Here is a 19,915-nt window from a genome sequence, read left to right on the forward strand (position 1 = left end):
TTATATATTTTTAATATTCAACTGCATAATTATTAATATTTTATATAAAAAATCATTGTTATTTATCTTTCAATTATTAATAATAAAACTAATCGAAAGAATATAAAATTTTTCATGACTCATTATAAATGAGGGCTTTAATGTTATTTTTACGTGTGGGCTGTGACACTATTAGTTCAACGTTTAATACAAAAAACAATACACTCCTTGATATATAGCTAATTGTATTTAATAAAATTATATTTTCTCGAATACTCAATACACAAATAAATTAAATACCTCAATATAGCTTTTCAATATACATATTTAAGTGATACTTTTTTTGCAAATGTAATCGATTTTTTGTATTTTTTAAACATGTACTAGATAAATATTTATATAAAAAACTAAAATGAATGTGATAAAAAATAATAATTAGTAATATGTGAGTTATGTTGAATCACTTTCTTGCACTTTAAATGATTATTTTTGGAAATAAATTATTTGTTATTGTGGAATGTAACTTGCCAATAGCTTAACTAATGCTTTTTCGCCATAATGATAAGATAACTTGATTCGTATATAGAATTACACACTGATTTAGTTGTTCATTTTATTTATAAGGTCTTGTTTTTTTAGATATTGTCAATTCGTCATTTTTGCAAAACTTATTCTTTTACAAAATAATCAAAAATATTTTAAATTATATTTAAGTTATACACAGTACATATTTAATTAATTAAAAGCCGAATTTTGGACTCTAAATTGTAATAATTGATATTTGAAGTAGAAAAGGAAAAAGTAATTGTATTTTATTTGAAAAATGTATTTTACCACTATTATTTTTACTAAATGATCGTTTTTTACTTTGAAATAATGTATAAATTCTAATGCTGTAAGTATTTTTTGTTAGCGTGTATATTTTTTTAATACAGAAGGTTTTGATTGTATTGGTAAAGCGAAATTGCTCAAAATTTATGAATAAACTCAACGATATCATTAAAGTTAAACCTTGTAGGACAAATAACTATTTTTTTTAATCTGCATGTAATTCTATATATAAACAAAATTATCGTATCACTGTGACAAAAATCTTGTATAATGTTCTTGATGTATTTATGGGTAACAATGAGTTTTAGTACTTTTACTTGAGTCATAATTTTATTACTGCAATTTTTCAAAAACTAACCAATTTCAATTATTTTTTTTATAAAAATCTAACTTAGATCTGAAAAGTGATATGTTATGTGGAAAAAAATCAGAAACCGTAAAGATAAAAATATCCAAACTCATTGGTACACCAATTAAAAGCTCAAACACTGGATCCCATCGATTACAATCTTAAAAACTGTTTGTGAATTTTGTTACAAGTGGCGCATTTAAAAGTAGCTCAAAGTTTTGCTTTTAAATGAGTCACATATGTATTGATTGTTAAAATGTTGATAATTTAAAATACTTGTTAACTTTGGGTATGTGTTTATTATTGTGAAATTTTAATTGTATATTAATCATTTGGTTTAGGTTAGATAGGCGATAATACCAAAAATGGTCACATTCGATGTTAGTTAAGATAACCAAACGAAGAAAAAGTTTGCCGTTCGTCCATTTTGTTACTATGTGAAGGTTTATTTAAAATTTAATACTAATATTATTCAATCGCTCATCATCTCACGAATCAATCTCTCTGCCGTCCTATCGAGCAATTAATTAATTTCACGCTTCTATCTTTCAGACTTTAAGCTAATCGATAATTAACGCACTCTTTTAAAGACCAATGAATGTATGTGATGAAAAATATAACAAATTGTGATGGATTAATTAAATATTAAAAAAATTCTGTGGCAACTATATGATATAGTAAATTTAGCACGAAAGATCGATGATTTTGGATAAATATTTTATTGCTCTTTGATATCATTGAAGTACATTTTCTACATACATCTCGATGTGCATTATTTTATCAGATTGAAAAGAAAATATTTTCATATTTAACATTTATCGTCGTATATATGTAAATACGTGCGTATATATATACAAATATATATGTATTGGAATTGATGCTTAATTTATACTAAATTACATATACATACATAAATGGTATATGTACTGAATATGATGTAAATAAATCCATCCTGCACGATTTAAATTTTAATGTTGTAAACGAGCTGCAAACAAGCTACAAACATTGCACGTGTGTTTTTTTTTTATATTTTAACGATCATTGAAATGCACATGTAAACTTTTATGCAGCCTGGTTTTATTTTTTAATTAATATTATATACATAAGGTTCCTTGTTAAGTAGGCGCATAAAAAAAACACAAATATTTACAAAACACAATAATTACTATTAAACCAAAATTTATTAGCTCTATATTACAAACTTCATTATATTTTGCTAGCAATTTTAAATAAATCACACAAATTAACATTAAAATGAAGCACTTTGGTAAATGTATTGCAATGTTTTAGCACATTGTCAATGTGGTATCGAAAGCTTTCCAATGTACAATTTCATAATGGTTGTTTCAACTAAAATCATTAAATAGTATTATTTTTTATCAAAATTATGTTATTTATTTCGATATGAAAATGTTAAAAAATGACAATAAAAAATTATATTCGCATACTGTATTTTATAATAATATGGTTGCTTGACTTTTGATTGTTTTCAGTGGTTAATTGCACACGTTAAAGCTTTTTGTGAAAGTTGATGTACAATCACTATAGTTCAAATTGATTATTATGATATTGTCGAGCGAATTAAAATGTTGTATTGTGTAATTCAACCATCGACATTTACGACTACTGTATATTATGATTTATCTTGTTTATAACATTTTACATTTTTACGAATAATGAAATTGAGCTTGAATAGTACAGCTAGACTGTGCGCATTGTTCCAGTTATCTACAATAAATAATTTCCTTCTGATTTGCCGTTTATTTTATTATAAACTAATAGTTCATACTCGGCGCTTATCTGAGAGGCATTCTTATTATTATATACATATATAGATTGGAAGACGGTTCTTCAGAAAAGTACACAAATATAACTTTGTCAATAGGGCAAAGCAATATGAACAAAAACTTCATTCGAGTTTTAAAAAAATACACTCGATGAAGATTGCCTTTGCTTTGTGAACGCACTAAAATGTAACGATGTATATTTTAATTTTATTTAGCAAGGAAAGTGAGATGGGTAAAATGACTATTTCTTAAGTTCGTATTATTAATGAATGCACTATTATTAAATAAAACCGGCCCCAGCTGCAGTTTCATCTATTGGTTATAAATAATATTACACATAATAATTTATAATTATTAATATAGATGTCACCGATTCCCAGACTTTCAGTCTGGTGGTTAATACTTACTTGTTTAGGTATTCATAATAACTGATTGACTTACTCAGTTTATACGGATTTACCCAGTTGTAACGCATTGGGCTTACGCCTGTCAAGATACAACGGAAGATTTAATAATAAAAAAATACTATACATTATTATCACAGGCAATGAGTACAATTTCTCGAGAAATGGTGAAGTTCAGACTAAGAACTATGACGTCTGGTCAAACAAAAAGGACCGTTCTTTTGCACGACACATCACACGATTGACCCTCCGAAAGTTAAATGAGTTGGGCTAGAGATATTGCCTCATCAACATACTCATCAGACATTTCGCCAACTTGTTTAATCATTTCGACAACTTCTTACAGTAAGGTCTTCAAAAACTAAGATGCTGCTGAAAAGGTGTTTTGAAATTGACTCTAGAACTTTGAAAATCTGTACCACCAGAATAAATAAATTTATAATTAGTTGCCTAAAATAAAGTTAGTTATTTGCTGTTATGTTCATATTATTACAGTAATTTTATTATTTTATTGTTGGAATAATATTGTATTAATTATGATTTTATTGTAGTAGGCATTATCCAGACATTTTTTTGTACAAGACTTTCTTTATTTTCCCTTAATCAATAATAAGCAGTTGTGTTTTAGGTATAAGATTATATATTAAATGCACAAATAACTAATTTTAAAAATCTTTATTTAAAATATTAAAAATCACCTTAAATAACTAAGGAACATACATTTAATTTATCAATAGTCGTCTGTGATCAACACCGACATACAATAATAAAAAATAATAACCTAGTTACAGTACAAAATACTATTATGCTCAAAAATAATTAAAATATCTTGTGATAATATGAATACACATTTAAAAATAATATTTTACCTCCCAAGATAATTATTCCTAAGCAATAAATTTAATAAGCGATCACTATGTACTAACACGTATACAAGCATTTATATATACTAATTTTTCATGTATTTTCTTTCAATGATAAAAAACAAATGTCGATAAAACACCAGAAACAATTTAACAAGAAAGTGTCGAAAAAAACTGGACGGTTATAAAAGTAATAAGTGTATGTTGATTATAATTTCCTATACAATTAGTATATTTATTATAAAAGCAATCTCTACCATATTTATTTTAGATAGTGGAATGTAGATGGTCAGAGACTATTTGCGTATATGTACATATAATAATATTTTAAGCATTACTTATTATATAAATATATATATTTTTTCAATAACAATTTAATTATAGGGATTCTATAATATAGCATGAGTGGTTAACCATTTAACTTGCAGATTTCATCGTTGGTTTTATAGTTTAACTCTGTCAAATAGGTTGACCATATCTGTTCTCAAAAAATAATCATAAATGCAAGTGTCGAGTAATATAATATTTTTATAATCTATTTGTGATTATGAAAAAAATAGTTTTACAATAATTGAAAGAAATAAATCTATTTGTATATGATTTGTATTTGTAACTTAAATATACTTAATAAGTTACAGGTACAATGTGTATTGTGTATGAGCAATCAAATTAAAGCGATCATGTTTTTTTATATTCTTAACTATAATATTGTAAATTAAACTGTCATAAATCACAGATGTTTGTCTAAAAATCACCGACAGCTTCTGAAAAGTGTGCAGATTGAATTCAAAATGTAATTTTACACAGCGTAAAAAAGTAATTCATAATACTTTCTCCAAAATATACCGGATATAAAACAGGAGAAATGATAACAAATATTGAAACGATATAAATTACGTTCCTGACGATACAACTAATATAAATAAAAACTGCAATAAACCAATCTTAAAAATCAATTAAATAAATAAATAGAGTTCGACCATAATTTATAATAAATAGATAATACTTTCAATAGTTGCATTCACGCCTGTCAGTTACGATAATAGCATTGAAGGGATACTTATCAAATTTACGTTTTAGTTTTAGTGTCGTGACATGACAACGGCTACGCATTTGATAAATTATCATCTAGTTCTAGACAAATGTTTCTCTAACTACATACTGAATTCGCTATACATTTTCAGATCGTTGTAATCTCGAGTTGGTTTGGTTCAAGTGAAACTTTAAAAGAGCATCTGCTTCAAGCTGGTATCTTCTCACGCAACGGTACTTGCTCTTCCAAATTTTCTCCCTTAGCTGTTCCGTTGGATACGACTTTACCGTTTTGCTGTTGAGCAGAATCTCCACTATTCCACGACTGCAATTTTCCAGATCCAAAGAATAAGTATGTTAGAGCACCGACAGCATACGTAGCGGAGAGAATCCAGAAAACAATTTTCCACTGTCCATATGTTTGCTATAAAATAAATTATTTAATAAACATTTACATTGATAATATCGTTTGAATAGTTAATAACACTCACATTGTTGTAGGTTAAAGATCCAACCATATAAGTCGATAGATATCCGCCCAAGGATGATAGAGTATTAGCCATGCCAAATATTGTGCCTGTACAGAAACAAAATGCATTAGATGCGACTTCTCGCTTTATATTAAATTATAAAGTACCTGAAAAGTTTGGTGCAATATCCAATCCGTTGCCTAAATAGCCCCCAGTGACTCCACCGTTGATTGTGAGTGCGATTGTGAAAATTGTTACAGACCATACTCGATCGTATCCGAGGAAAACTTGAGCGATCATCAAGAGCGAAGGAATGCCAATTGCTGAAATAATAAAATAGAATTGCACAATTAATACAGTATTAAATTATGAATAGCACATTGATGAAAACAATACCGACCGAATGTTGTGAATAACTTTCTAGTTTCAGTAATAGAAAGTTTTCCGGATTTCAACAGAGCGTCTGCTAGGAGCGATGTTATCAAGGCGAATATGTATTTTCCTAAATACGGTAAGGATGATAAGAGTCCATTCTAAAAATAAAAAATAAATATTTTAATGCGATGAACATATGTAGGTATTATATCGTATGGCGTTATACATAATTCTGCATTAGAAAACTTCGTTTAAACAAAATAGCTTTAGGAATAAACCTTTGATGAAAACCCCCAGGAGTAGAAATCGCCAGACACTCGAAAACGCGTGTCACGGACTTTTGATACAACAACTATACGTCCACGACAAGTTCTAGCCGACTAAAGCTCCAGCTGATAAGTCTACAAGGCATTTGGTTCAACGACATAAAATCCACAAAAAATATTCAAAATGATTTTTTTAAGAAAGAGCGTTCAATAAATAAATAAATCGAGGGATTGTTGAAAATTTGGTAAATATAGATAAAAGTTAATCGAATCAAATTTGATCGTGAAGTACAAAATTTATTCGCTTGATGGGCATTGTCCAAGGTCGTATTGCATTGCAACGGGAATCTTAGAGATCCGGTGATTTATTATATTCGTGACAAAGAAACATTCTCTTAATGGCGGAGAATATTTACAGTAAAAACATTTGCGTGTTATTTTTTCTGGTCGTAACGAAAGCTTTTTGTGTGTTCAATTCTACATACTATCGTCTTGTTTCCTTGTTGATAATAAGACCCTTTCAAGCGTGGGCATATGTGTGTGGTCGCACATTTAAAAAAATCAAATTAAAAATGCAAAAACTCAAGATATTACCAGACCGCATATTTTTTTTAAATTTGCTATATTAAATATATATAAAAAAAAAATTATTATTAAAAATATTACTATTAGTTAATAGATGTCTACAGGGTAATCATTATTTTGTTAAAGTATTTGAATACATAAACAATACTTATGAATATGTAGCAAAAATAATATTGAACACATTATCTAATGAAAAACATATTTATGAGGAAGTACCTTAAAGATAAAAATTAAGATCAATTTGAATAATATTATAGATAGATGACATAATGTGTTATATTAATTATTATTGCAGATGCTACATAAATATATAATACTAGGTAAGTAAAAACTCTATTGCAATGAATTCAGAAGTGCATAATACTATTCCATCAATAATAATGATATATAAATAATAAATAGCTAATTTATATAACTAATTATTTACAGCTGTTTAGTGTGACTAAATCTTCTAATGAACTTTATAATAAATTAGGACAGTACCTATGTACATGCGAACGAAATATGTTTAGAATATATACTGAAATGTTGTATGGTTTACTTTTTATATTATATTTAATAATAAATAGTATATTATATGCATCACAAATGACAGCAATTTTTATTCAAATTGAACTAAAACGTTTTCTTTAAAACATATATCGATAGTCTTAACAAATTTTAATTGGAAAACTCCACTTATGGATGAAAATTATTAATTGTTTCTTTGCTCACACCTTTCTGATACATCTGCTATTAAAATCCCACATATTTAAAATTAAAAGTGTATGTATATATGTATGTACGTGTATAAATGATGTTTAAATATAAATAAAATTTAATATTATATTTTAGCAATGTAGATTACATTATTCTGATCGATTATTTTATAGATAATAGTTAATATTATAACGATTGTATTTTTCCATTTTATTTTTAGAGTACACTTGACATATTTTTATTGATCACTACTGGGAAAATTCGGACTATTTTGTCGTATGTCCATTAAAACAATTTTCCGATGTTTGCTTGCCACAAACTAATACGATAAAGTGCTATTGATTTTCTCTTAGCAATTTTTATTATCAAGTATTATATTTGAAGCATATGAAATGAACAGTAATATGAAGTGTTTCATTGAACGCACGATCAAATATTGAAATTATCAATATTTGCTCTAAGGTACAGATTTGCACTTCTCGATATATTTACAAAACACTCAATACTTATTATTGTCCTAATACAATCAAATTATAAATCAGACAAAGGGTTGACTGAAGTCTTAAATTATTTTAAAATTTAAGAAATATTCGTGAATACAAAATAAAATAAAAATTTATGTATAAATATAATAAATAAAATATTATAATAACATAATAAATAAATAAAAATTATCATGGCCAGTGCGTAATTGTTCCCGAAATAAAATAAGTAGCACGCATTATTGCAAGACGAGTCATGCGCGTGTATAAATATTTCTTTAGTAACTTTTCGTATTTTCGTTCTGCGTTCTTTTTCTCATTAGAAATAATAAGTGTAAATTCTTTCGCAGTTCAATTATTCAGAAGACCATAAATGTTCTTAGCTAATGTTTACAATGAACTTAAGGGGATACCAGTTCATCTGATGCAAGCGTATGAACTGTTTCGTGGGAAAAACTGCATTCCTTTCGAGATGTTGCTTCATATTTATGTAAACACAAAATATTATCTCTAACGTTCGCCATAATGATTAATAAGAAAATATGCTTGGAAAAATAATTTTCCTGTTTAGACAGCAAATGTTTTTTTATCTTAAAGCAAAATATGTCAGTTCCTAAGTTAGTAATGTTTTGTAAAAAAATAATCAACAATTGACAAGAATAATTTGTTACAAAAATAAGATGTATAAGTTTAAATTACAGCTGATATTAAAATCATTTTTAGTATTAGTAGTATTTAATAGTATTTAGCTTCCGAGGATTTAATGATGAATAAAATAAGTTACAATTCATCGTTACTATCCATATAACAAACGAGTAACGATAGAGATAACGGCCGTAGACGATTTACCAATCAATCAAACAATTTGACATTTCAAGCATATAATCAACTCATATTTGCATACCCATTGCTCATGTTAGAATGTGGCACATAGTCATAAAAATAAATACATAGTAAGAAGGCGTAAAACAGTATATAATATATATAGTATATATATATATCATATATATAAAATGCATGACCCAGAATTTACCAGCTTAAAATTTCGTTTTGAAATTTATAAGTACCGATTATTTTGCCTGAGCCGATTGTCCTTCGAGTTCATGGGTTATCTCGTCATATTTTTTACTCACCGCTTTGATGTCGTGGTGTAGAATGGTCTTCATGTATGTGGGCAGCTGGTTGACGACAGTGAAGTAGCCAAACACGGACATGCCATGGGTTATGATGATGGCCCAGACCGGTCCCGAAGACAACATTTGCCTCCACGGTACCTTCGGATGCTGGAAACGCAATCAATATTTAATTGCATATACATAAAAATGAGCGACGATCTAAATTTAAGCCTTGATCGTGGCACAAGGTTAATAACATTCCACATTATTGCATTCTTTGATATATTCGCACCGTTTTTGTGTTAGTGGAAGATCCAATCGCGTTCTCTATGTATTCCCTTTCTTCAGTGGTAATCCTGGGATGTTGGGCTGGCGAGTCGAAGATAACGATGAACCAGAAGATGGACCAAACAAAGCCTATTATACCTACATGATAAAATAATATGATGCATTATTTGTTGCAAAGCAAATAATAATAAAAAGCAGATAAACAATTACCAGTAAAATAAAAGACACTTTCCCAGCCACAGGTATCTATCAAGAAACCACAAATTGGCATGGTTATAGCTGCGCCCAGAGAAGATGCTGTAATACAATAATTGAAGTAATGTTTGAAAGTAGTTTTAATAATATATTATTAATCGTACAGACATCAGTTTAAAAATAATTGAAAACCGCAATCGACATTACTTGATGGTTCAAAAATAACATCTTGAATAAGACTTGTTTTAAGAAGTTCTCTGCTAAGAATTAATAATTCATGAAGCGGTTAATAAATAATTATATACATTTACTACACTCTTATTTGATCATTTTTGGACGAGTAAGCTTTCAATATTTTTATTAAAATAAAGCAATATTTACTACATACAATTTAGAAATCCACTCCGAACAGAATTTCTTGAATGAATATTTCAGCAGTATTAATCCAGAAGTTTTTTAGATAATAAAATTAATTATCATTTACCATGAAACGCCCTTTGAATATTGTAATAAATCTACATACACAAGCTCATTATAATTCATTAGACGCAAATCATTTCCAAGATCTGCGCACATCATAGAAAATGCGCATTCAATACCAATTAATGCACATAAATTTCAATTAAAACGGTCACACTTGTTGCCCCAAACGAAACGCTCCTTCATTTCAAAAGGTCACCATCAATTATTGTGAGAACAAGGGGTCGATGCCGAGTCAATCGGGCAACGATCAATTGACCCAGCTAAAGTTTTTCGTAAACAAAAATGTGACCGAAGCGGAAGTCTCGATCTAAGATGACTCACCCATCATGTTGGACATGAATTTGGATCGATCCATCGGCGGAATCCAGCGAGCTGCCATGGGATGGATAGATGGCCAGGTGGCTCCCAAGAAGAATCCTAGCAAAACTCGTATCGCAGTTAAAGCCACGTGGGAGATGTAGGCAGCGCCTGGAGACAGTAGAGTAAGGATGCTAGCGGCCAGCATGGAGTATCCAAAGATTTTCCTGTAAGAAAATATTCGAGTCATGCTTTGTACCAATCAGAAGACACAGGTTAAACGATAAGGAATACAAAATTAAGTTAAAAATTGACCTTTTATTGATGCGGACGAGACCCCGTCAATTGCTCAAATATATGACCCTATTTATACAATAAAATTTGACCCTTATTGAAGCGTACAGATCAAGGGTGATCTCGTTTAAAATAAGTATCATACGATAGATAAATTATTCTTAAATAAATATATGTATATTATTTATAAATCAAAAGTTATATTAACATTAACTTCTACTGAGAAGTGTGTGAACTATTAAATTGTATCAAAATTTTAGAAAAAAATATTTTTAACTACCACATAATAATTCGTTTTAATATCAATTCATTAAGAAGGTCATCAACCCAAGAAAATGGAATAAGTTAATTTTATTTCATGTTTCAACTTTGTTTACTTAAAATGATAATGAAATTGTTTCTCCGTCGTCCGACGACAACGAGCGGCTGTACGCATAAGTGTTTATTTATCAGTAAAAGAGCATAGATTCGAGAAGATATTATGCTCTTCTGTCTCTATCTACCAGTACAAAAATAGATTTCTTCTTTTATATAAATACAACCTTTTCAAAAACATATGCTAAAAATGATTCTTTTTGACATAAATAGTGTAAGAAAAAATATGTCTTATAACAAATTCAGTTCAAAATAATTTCTAGTTTACTCTCCTCGTCTCTCATGTTGCCTTTGTTAATTATATTATTATATATTGTATTAGGTAATGACTGAATTATTAAAAAATATTACTCACTTAGCACCAAAGAGCTCAGCCATTCTTCCTCCAGGAATTTCCGTCAAAATGTACCCCCAGAAGAAGCACCCCAGAAGCATGTTTTGTTGATAAGCGTCCCATTCGAATCTGTCGTGAGGAATGGATCTTTCCTATAAAGAACACGTACATATAACACCCATAACTCTTTATTGCTATATTATTAAAAATAAGATGCTAACCATTGATACATTATGTCCATCTGAAGTGTAATTGAAGTGTTCCAATGTGTTGTTGGCAACAGGTTGCACCATTGCAACTATGGCTATCGTCAAGTTGACTCTCAGGGCATAGTTCAGCATAAAGCCCAATATGACCATGATGTATAAGACTGTGCGGCAAGAAAGCCATCCTGAAAAAAATACATAACAGACTTTATAAAACCCATTGCGTTCTATTATGAAACTTATCAATTTCACAAAGCGACCGTTAATGACCTCGCTACAATTAATTCTTGGCATCAGACTTGACCCAAAGTTGATCCTTTAAGTCTAAAGCAGCGATTGAAGTAACCTTGACATTACTTCAGCTCATCTGGATATACTGAACTAATTTATAGATCTCATCATGAGGCGATTGATAAAAAAAAAGTGTTTTGTAATAAGTTTCATGGGTTTAACAGTTTGATAACCTATGCGTATTTTGTCTATGTATCTTGGTATTATAAAATCCCCTTTTCCTAAAAACATATAATGTAATCAATCCATGGCTCGTTTAATTAATTGATTGATCCGTAATATTTTTATAACAATCCATTATATATTTGCTTGTATGTCCATCATTTCCTTTAGTATTTATACTCAAACACTATACAACAAAGTAAATAGATAAATAGCAGGCAATCAATCAAGTCGTTCTACGTATGTAGGCATAATAATAAATGCGTTTCGTTAACAATATGTTTTCCATTAATACACATTTAGAGTATGTTTTTTTACCATATAATCGAAAAAAGCTAAAAAAGCACATTAGAATAATAAATAATAAGTCAAAACATGACAAATTCGAAACTGATTAGTATATTTTTTGTATAGTGGTAATTTTCGTCAAATATCCATAGTATAAATATTAAAAAAGTCAACGTATAATACTGATACAACATGACATTGAATTTCCATCTAATGACCAATAAATGGGTTTTGTATATTACTGTAATATACTAGATACAAATTAAATATGAATAAATTACAAGAAAGCCTAGGAGATCAGAAATAATGATTATAATTAATTATACATTTAATAGATCGTTGCGGATTATGTTTTTCTAGCTTTTTCTAAACTCGTGGATGATTAAAAGCGATTAAGGTTGCAATTAAATTGAAATGTATCTCATAAGTAGCATCAACTTCAAAGTATTTGTAACATACTATAACCCGCATAGCATGTAAATTAAATAACATTTGCATTGTTGTATAATATTATAAAATATGCAAACCTTTTCATTAAAAAGTTTTTAACTAAAGCTTAAAAAACTTTGATATGTGGACGACATATTTGTAATATCGTAAAATGGACTAGAAGAATTAAACGTCTTCCTTATTTTATTAAATCCGGAAAAATAATTCACAACGTAAATTAAATAAATTAAATCTCTACCATAATTGGATACAATGATGGAATATATATTTGTTTATAAGTAACACATGCACATGGATATTTAAATGTTAAATCTTACATTCTCAGTTAAATTCAGTAGCAGTTTTAGAAACCAGCTGACAAAGACAATAAAAATGTTGAAAAAGCGTTACAATTAAATTTTTTTATTGGTTCTTATTATGAAAGGAAAATAATAAAGGAACACCGAGAAAAATTAATGTAAGATTACATTTCCTATTCCCTTTTTCCAAGATACACTTTTACTTGGATAATTGATTTTAAATATTATTATTTTCAAGTACGATTTAATATCTTTGCCTGGACAATCGCAAAAACATTCTAAAAGTCTATAAAACTTACTGATTTATTTATTAGTGCTTGCGAAGAAAAATATTTTTATTGCTTGCCACTATACAGACGCGCGTGCCAATCGCATATTTGAGTGGATTAGAACATTTTTTTTATTAAATCTTTCGTTGTAATCTGACAAGCATAAGCCTGATGCGGTACAACGGGCAAAATCTGTACCAACTGAGTAAGTCAATCAGAAATAATAATTACTTACGAGTAGGGATTCCAATCCCGGGCCAAAATTTTGATCCCGGGATTTCGGTATTGCAATTAGTCGATCCCGGGATCCCGGGACCAGTCCCGGGATAATTTTCATGTTATTTTATCGATAAAAATAATTTAAAATGAATAATACAATATATTTTTATATCTGTTTTTTATAACGGACAATGTATAAAGTACGTATAATTTAGTCTTGGACTTAAAATAGAAAATAATATAATAAAAATAAAAAAGGAAAGGTCTTATATATTTATTTGAGAAGAAAAAAATGAACTTTTGACAATGTATGTACATACCTATGTACATTCATAGACACAATTAATTGAAAACATTATTTTGAATAAAACTCACGAAGTAACATCAAAGCATCAAGTGTTTTTCATTTAGCCTTGATCTGATTTTGGTTCCTAAGCAGCCTGCTGCTGAAAAAGCACGTTCAGACTCACAGCCTCAAAGATTCACAGATGACACGTGCAACTCGCGCAAGTTTGTACACGAAATTGAACGATGTTGTCAATAATAATTCGATTGTGCTTGATAAATCAACCAATCAGAAAAATTCGGGATTATGTTTTATAATCCCGGGACTCATCGGGTATTGAAAATCGTTCGGGATCCCGGGATCCCGGGATTGGAATCCCTACTTACGAGTAAGTACTAACCACCAGAATGAAAGTCTGGGAATCGTTGAATGTGTAATATAATTTATAACCAATAGATGTCACTGCAGCTGATGCCGGTTTTTTTTAATAATAGCACATTTTTTAAATAAATAATAAATTCTTCTGCCAGGGCTCGAACCCGCAACCTCAGAGTTATTAGTCCAAGAAAATACGGACTATTTTTTTTCAAAAAGCATTGGCAATACAGTCGAAAAATTAGCGTATAATATAATTAAAATTCGCTGTTATATAAATAAATTTATTGCGTATAAATTTACTGATTTTGAATTATTGCCGTTGCGTAATGGGTATTTAGTAGAAAATAACAAATTGACTGTTACCACCCCGAATCATCGTATTGGCTAGACGATCTAGGACGGAAAGGGCGAATGACTTCCCCTAACTCTAAAATAGTATATAAATTCAAAACACGGTGTACTGAATTCACTTTTATCAAAAACATAAATTATAGAGATGACCATTAGAAAACCGAAAAAACAACTGTTTTTAAATTCACGCCAGGCTGGAATCTAAGAGTTAAACCACATCTTCTAGATGTACAAGGTACGCACATATTAATACAAATTGAGTGATTTAGTTCGTTGTTTCGATCTTAAAATGTTACCAATGCTTCAATTAAATGCTCATAAAGCCACATACATACATCACTAATAAATTCAAGTATTTGACCTCACAAATGTAATAATTTATGATTCTAATTGAGGCTATTTGTTCACAGATTTTTGAGTTTCAATTGAAACAAATTCACTCGTCATTCATGCACGCTTTTATAGCACAAGCGATTATTATGCTAAAATACATACTATCCAAATTGTAATTTATATTTATTCTTACATATTTGGCATTGTCATACGAATGTTTATTTTATTTGTAATTCTCTTTTAAACAAAAAAGTTTAAGATATTATTATTAAATAGGTTGATAAAACTACTCATAGACAACGTGATGTATTTTGAAAAATATATAGTGACTTTAGAAACACCTTGTTTAATAAACGTCGCATCCTAGAACACCCTAGCGAAAAATGTGGACGGCTCTGTAAAGCTCTTTAAAAGGCTCTCGACCATATAAGGTATGCGGCTTAGTCAGCGACAGCGCAAAGATAAATTGCCAGTTTAACGTGAAGATGATCAGATAAATAACTCGACGTTCGACTCCTCGGGGATTGTGTTACTGGGAATGGCATAACGACTTAGCAGGATACCAAAAGTGGGTAGCGATTTATATCAACTGTAGCACGCGATGCTGTAAACATGTGTGACTTAAAATAAATCAACAATAATCACAAGAAAGTATTGTATTTGCGAATAATGATCGTTTCGGTTTATCTTCAATGGCATTGCCCATAAAAACATAATTTCTCAAGCTTTCCAATCTATAGGTGCCACTCATGGAGTTTCTTCCACTTTCATAAATCTCTTTCCTATAATATAACCTAATCGTGTCATTTAGTAAATGAGGCGATTCATTTAATAGCAATCGTGCACATTTAATAAAATTTAAATGGCATCTTTCATTTTATTGTAAAAAATAAATAAACATTGAGTGAACGAGAAAATTTGTTATTTAAAGCATTCTCACAAAGACACTTAAAAATAATTTAGGAATACCAAAAAAATAAAACTTAAATGAAATACACACGCTGAGAGCGTCATAGGGATACGTTGCCAAAATTATTTGCGTTTCGTACTGTTGACAATTGAAATTAGTGAATATATTTTAATGACGGTATAAAATAAAAATATTATGATATAAGAAAGGAAGGCATTTAATTTTTTATTGAATCATAGTCATTAATCCTATGACTCATAAGACTAAGGACCAATAACAAGTGTTTTTGTATAAATAAAATGTAGCTAGTCTAACTGACCAATAAAATGCTCATATAATGACAAAATCAATAAAATATAATGAATAAAATAATTAATTTAACTTAAGCTTAAGGAACAATTTCATGTATTAAATTAATAACATTTATCAAAAAAACAAACAATTAGGTGAAACGATTTTCTATTACATTTGATATTTGACAAGTTTTGTTTGGACTTTCACCAAAACGGTGACAAAATATACAGATTTTGAGGAGGCAAAATCGTAATTTAAATTTATATCCAAGTCAATGTGTAGATACGTATCTTTATACACCAGTTAAAAATATAAATTCAATTAAACGTGTCAAAAAACTAAGAATATTTAAAAATATGTTGAAAGAGATAATCGACGAAATCTAAGAAATCATTAGTTTATAATAAAAAACTGTGTATTTTTACATAAATATTTTTTTTTTGCAAAAATATTGTTTCTTAGTGTGATTAAATACTGGTACAACATTTAATTGATTATAGTTCTCTGAGAGCAACATATGTTTTCCTAGAAGTATATTTTTTTTATGTTACCACTTATATATAAACAAGTAAATTATTTTTGCTTGTAAAATATTATATATGTATATCTTTTCCAATTAAAATTTTGCCAAATCGTGACTATGATAAAACATTATCATTTTCTAATTAAATTTGTTACAAATAATTATATAAATAAAATTATTTACTAGTAAAATGAAAACCAGAACAGGTATTTTTAAAGATTTGATATAATATCTATCTTTATATAAAACTATTTAAATTTTACTACAATGTGTGATTATAAAATTATATATAAGTGTAAAATTCCATAGATTACCATCAAAATAAAAAAAAGTTTAAGCTATGCAAATTTATATTGTACATAAAAAAAGTAGAATGGTTCAATGACTCGGATTGGATTCTACATATATACAATAATAGCTAACTAAGGACGTCTCAATAGATAATTTATAGATGAAATTAAAAAAAAAATCACTTCCTAGTTTCTATACATTAAATATAGTCAGACTTGATCGTAACGACGTCATTTGGCTCATTGTACACGCCTCGTACATGTATTCAATGTCAATACGTAAAAATAGTTTTAAATATCTAACCGACCTGGTTCCGAATCTAATCGTACGTGATGAGATGAAGTTTTCCTAAACACTTACTTCCATGTCGATTTGCAATGATTCTAAGAAAGCGTGTAATTTTAATTCAGTCTAACATTCAAGCAGAAGTTATGTCCCAATATGCATATAAATCGTGCAGAAAATTTATGAACAAAGGGCTTGAGAAAGACAATACTCGTAAAAGATGTAATATCAATTAGTTTTATGTAGTCATATAATTAAGCTAGCAAATAAATTTATCTTGTAGAACATTTGATGGATTGGAACTGAAAAATAGCAATTAAATAGAAACGTTAATGGAAAAAGAAACAGGCGAAATAGTTTCTCTGAAATTTTGTTATTCGACGTTTAATTACTTTTAAACGAACAATTATAAGTGCATGTTCTAAGAATTAACCTAATATTTACGTTTTCAACGTAACCGGAAAAACCAGATCAAGATTTTTTTATCTTGTTTTTTTTGCATTTGCAATCTGTTTTGATAGATTGAGAAATTCAATACAATTTTTTGTTAGTACTTAAAAATAATAATACAATTACATATATACTTTTATGTGATATTTATGAATATTTTTATTATTAATTATAACTTATGAGTCGTTTATTAAGCTCGATTTATTTAATCTTACTTTCTTATAGAATATTAAAATTTAAATCTGTTTATAATAAAATACCTAAATTGAGTTAATGAATAATTTAAGAGGCGCTATAAGAAACTGCAGTGAAATTTCTACTTATATATTAGGCATTATATAAAGATTTTTTAATATTCAATAAAATAATAAAACAGTAAGTAGGAATTAGTGATTATTATATAATTATAATTTCGATCGATCATCATAGAGTAGGTTTTTCTAGATTTTCCTCATCTTACAGAGTAATATCGTGATGAATAATTAATATAGAATCGATCTGAATAGTTATATCTATTGATTGAAAGCTGTAATAATAGTTTATAATTAATAAAATATATGTCACTGATTTACGTAATGTGATCTCAGACTAGTGTCTCACTACTTAGTAGTTGTTGATTATTTATATTCAGCTGTAGCCTGTCATTTTTCAACAGAAGATTTACAAAAAATAAATAAATATTTGTGATTATTACTAATCCACATTAGTAAGTTTTTTTGTATAAAATTATTTAAATTATTGACGATCAAGCTACGAATGGTGCTTTAAAAATAATCGAACTCTATGAATAATATCAGAACGCGACCAATTACTAGTATCCTACAATGTTTTATAAAATAATATATGTCATGTGCATATTTCTGTATTTATTATGAATAATTTATTATGATACTCTTAAAAAAAAGTTTTTATTGTATCATATAAAAAGATACGCAAGCTCAAAATAAGATTTGATTAATATTCGAGAAAACTTTGATTAAGTTTATAGATATATCAATATCTACAAACAAGTCATAAAACTAATTAACATGTATTTAAGAAATATTATTAAATTGATTCATATGTAATACTTAAATATTTTTATAACATCTTATCATTTCTAATATGACTATCATCTCCATTATATATTTTAAATCATAACCTAATACATCTTTCATGTAAGCTTTTATAAGATTTTCTTTCTAACACGAATGCTAATAACTCACGTCTCTTTAACATTAAATCCAATACCAATGGAATTGACCTCATTTTACTCCTCAAGAGTATAAACTTGACGATATAATATACAAAGTACAAATATATAACCTTGTAATCTTGTAATCAAAAACCCGGAAATGTCAAATCGTAATTATCTGAAGGTTATTTACTTATATTGATAAACCACGATATTAGAATTATGCATCGTGCTTACTGTAATTTTTAACTGCGTCTTATTTCATGACCATGATATTGTAAATATAAGAATAGTAGATTAATTGTATTTTTTTTTGTAAAAAATAATGTGTAATGCACAACAGTCTCTACGTCATAAGATGCACTTAACTACCATTTATGCTAAAAACGACGTTAACATACTTTAAAAAAATGTTCTCTCACATTGATATGCTAAACAACTGAACAAGTACAATGTCCATCGATTGTTATGCTAAATGCCATGGGTGTTTAAAAGTGGAATATTTAAAAAAATGTAATTTGCATGATAAATTAAACGAAACAATACTTCCACAAATTCTAAGAATTAAGTAAGCAAAAGTATCGTACCTGTGGCGGCAGCTGGAAAGGATTTCTCTGTGGTTGCCATTTTCTACGCTTTTTATCTGCAAAAAATAATTAAACCGTGTCAAGAATTAGCAATCAGCACATGTTATTTTAGACATAATAATAATATTATGGTTTAAATTGTTTAAATAAACAATATTCATAGACGATTAATGAATGATTTGTATCACGTCGACGATTTGCTGTAATAAAATAGTGATAAGGTAATTTCCATATCAAAATATGCATGTTTTATTTTATAAAAATGTATATGATAAATAATGAATCAGTCATGTAATAGCCAGTATCTTAACCAGCACGATAGATTAATGGTATATAAGTCAGTGACTGATATCTGAAAACCCTGTG

General features: G+C 28.3%; 1 protein-coding gene across 1 annotated transcript in view; it reads right to left on the bottom strand.

Annotated features, from left to right (window-relative positions):
• Positions 1 to 4,006: 4,006 nt before the first annotated feature.
• The window catches only part of LOC148227463 (sialin), a 30,640-nt gene continuing 14,731 nt past the window's right edge, over positions 4,007 to 19,915 (bottom strand). Inside the window, exons 2-12 of the mRNA XM_088202540.1 lie at positions 19,550 to 19,605; positions 11,725 to 11,894; positions 11,525 to 11,655; positions 10,525 to 10,727; positions 9,736 to 9,822; positions 9,530 to 9,663; positions 9,256 to 9,405; positions 6,116 to 6,248; positions 5,883 to 6,038; positions 5,737 to 5,822; positions 4,007 to 5,669 (exon numbers count right to left, since the gene is read on the bottom strand). Of these exons, the coding sequence (XP_088058666.1) occupies positions 5,454 to 5,669; positions 5,737 to 5,822; positions 5,883 to 6,038; positions 6,116 to 6,248; positions 9,256 to 9,405; positions 9,530 to 9,663; positions 9,736 to 9,822; positions 10,525 to 10,727; positions 11,525 to 11,655; positions 11,725 to 11,894; positions 19,550 to 19,589 (1,506 nt within the window). The 5' untranslated portion in view covers positions 19,590 to 19,605 and the 3' untranslated portion in view covers positions 4,007 to 5,453. The remainder of the gene's footprint in view (positions 5,670 to 5,736; positions 5,823 to 5,882; positions 6,039 to 6,115; positions 6,249 to 9,255; positions 9,406 to 9,529; positions 9,664 to 9,735; positions 9,823 to 10,524; positions 10,728 to 11,524; positions 11,656 to 11,724; positions 11,895 to 19,549; positions 19,606 to 19,915) is intronic.

Source organism: Plectrocnemia conspersa, unplaced genomic scaffold, assembly GCF_051122295.1.
Source record: "Plectrocnemia conspersa isolate PC_06_02 unplaced genomic scaffold, ASM5112229v1 ptg000013l, whole genome shotgun sequence".
NCBI lineage: Eukaryota > Metazoa > Arthropoda > Insecta > Trichoptera > Polycentropodidae > Plectrocnemia > Plectrocnemia conspersa.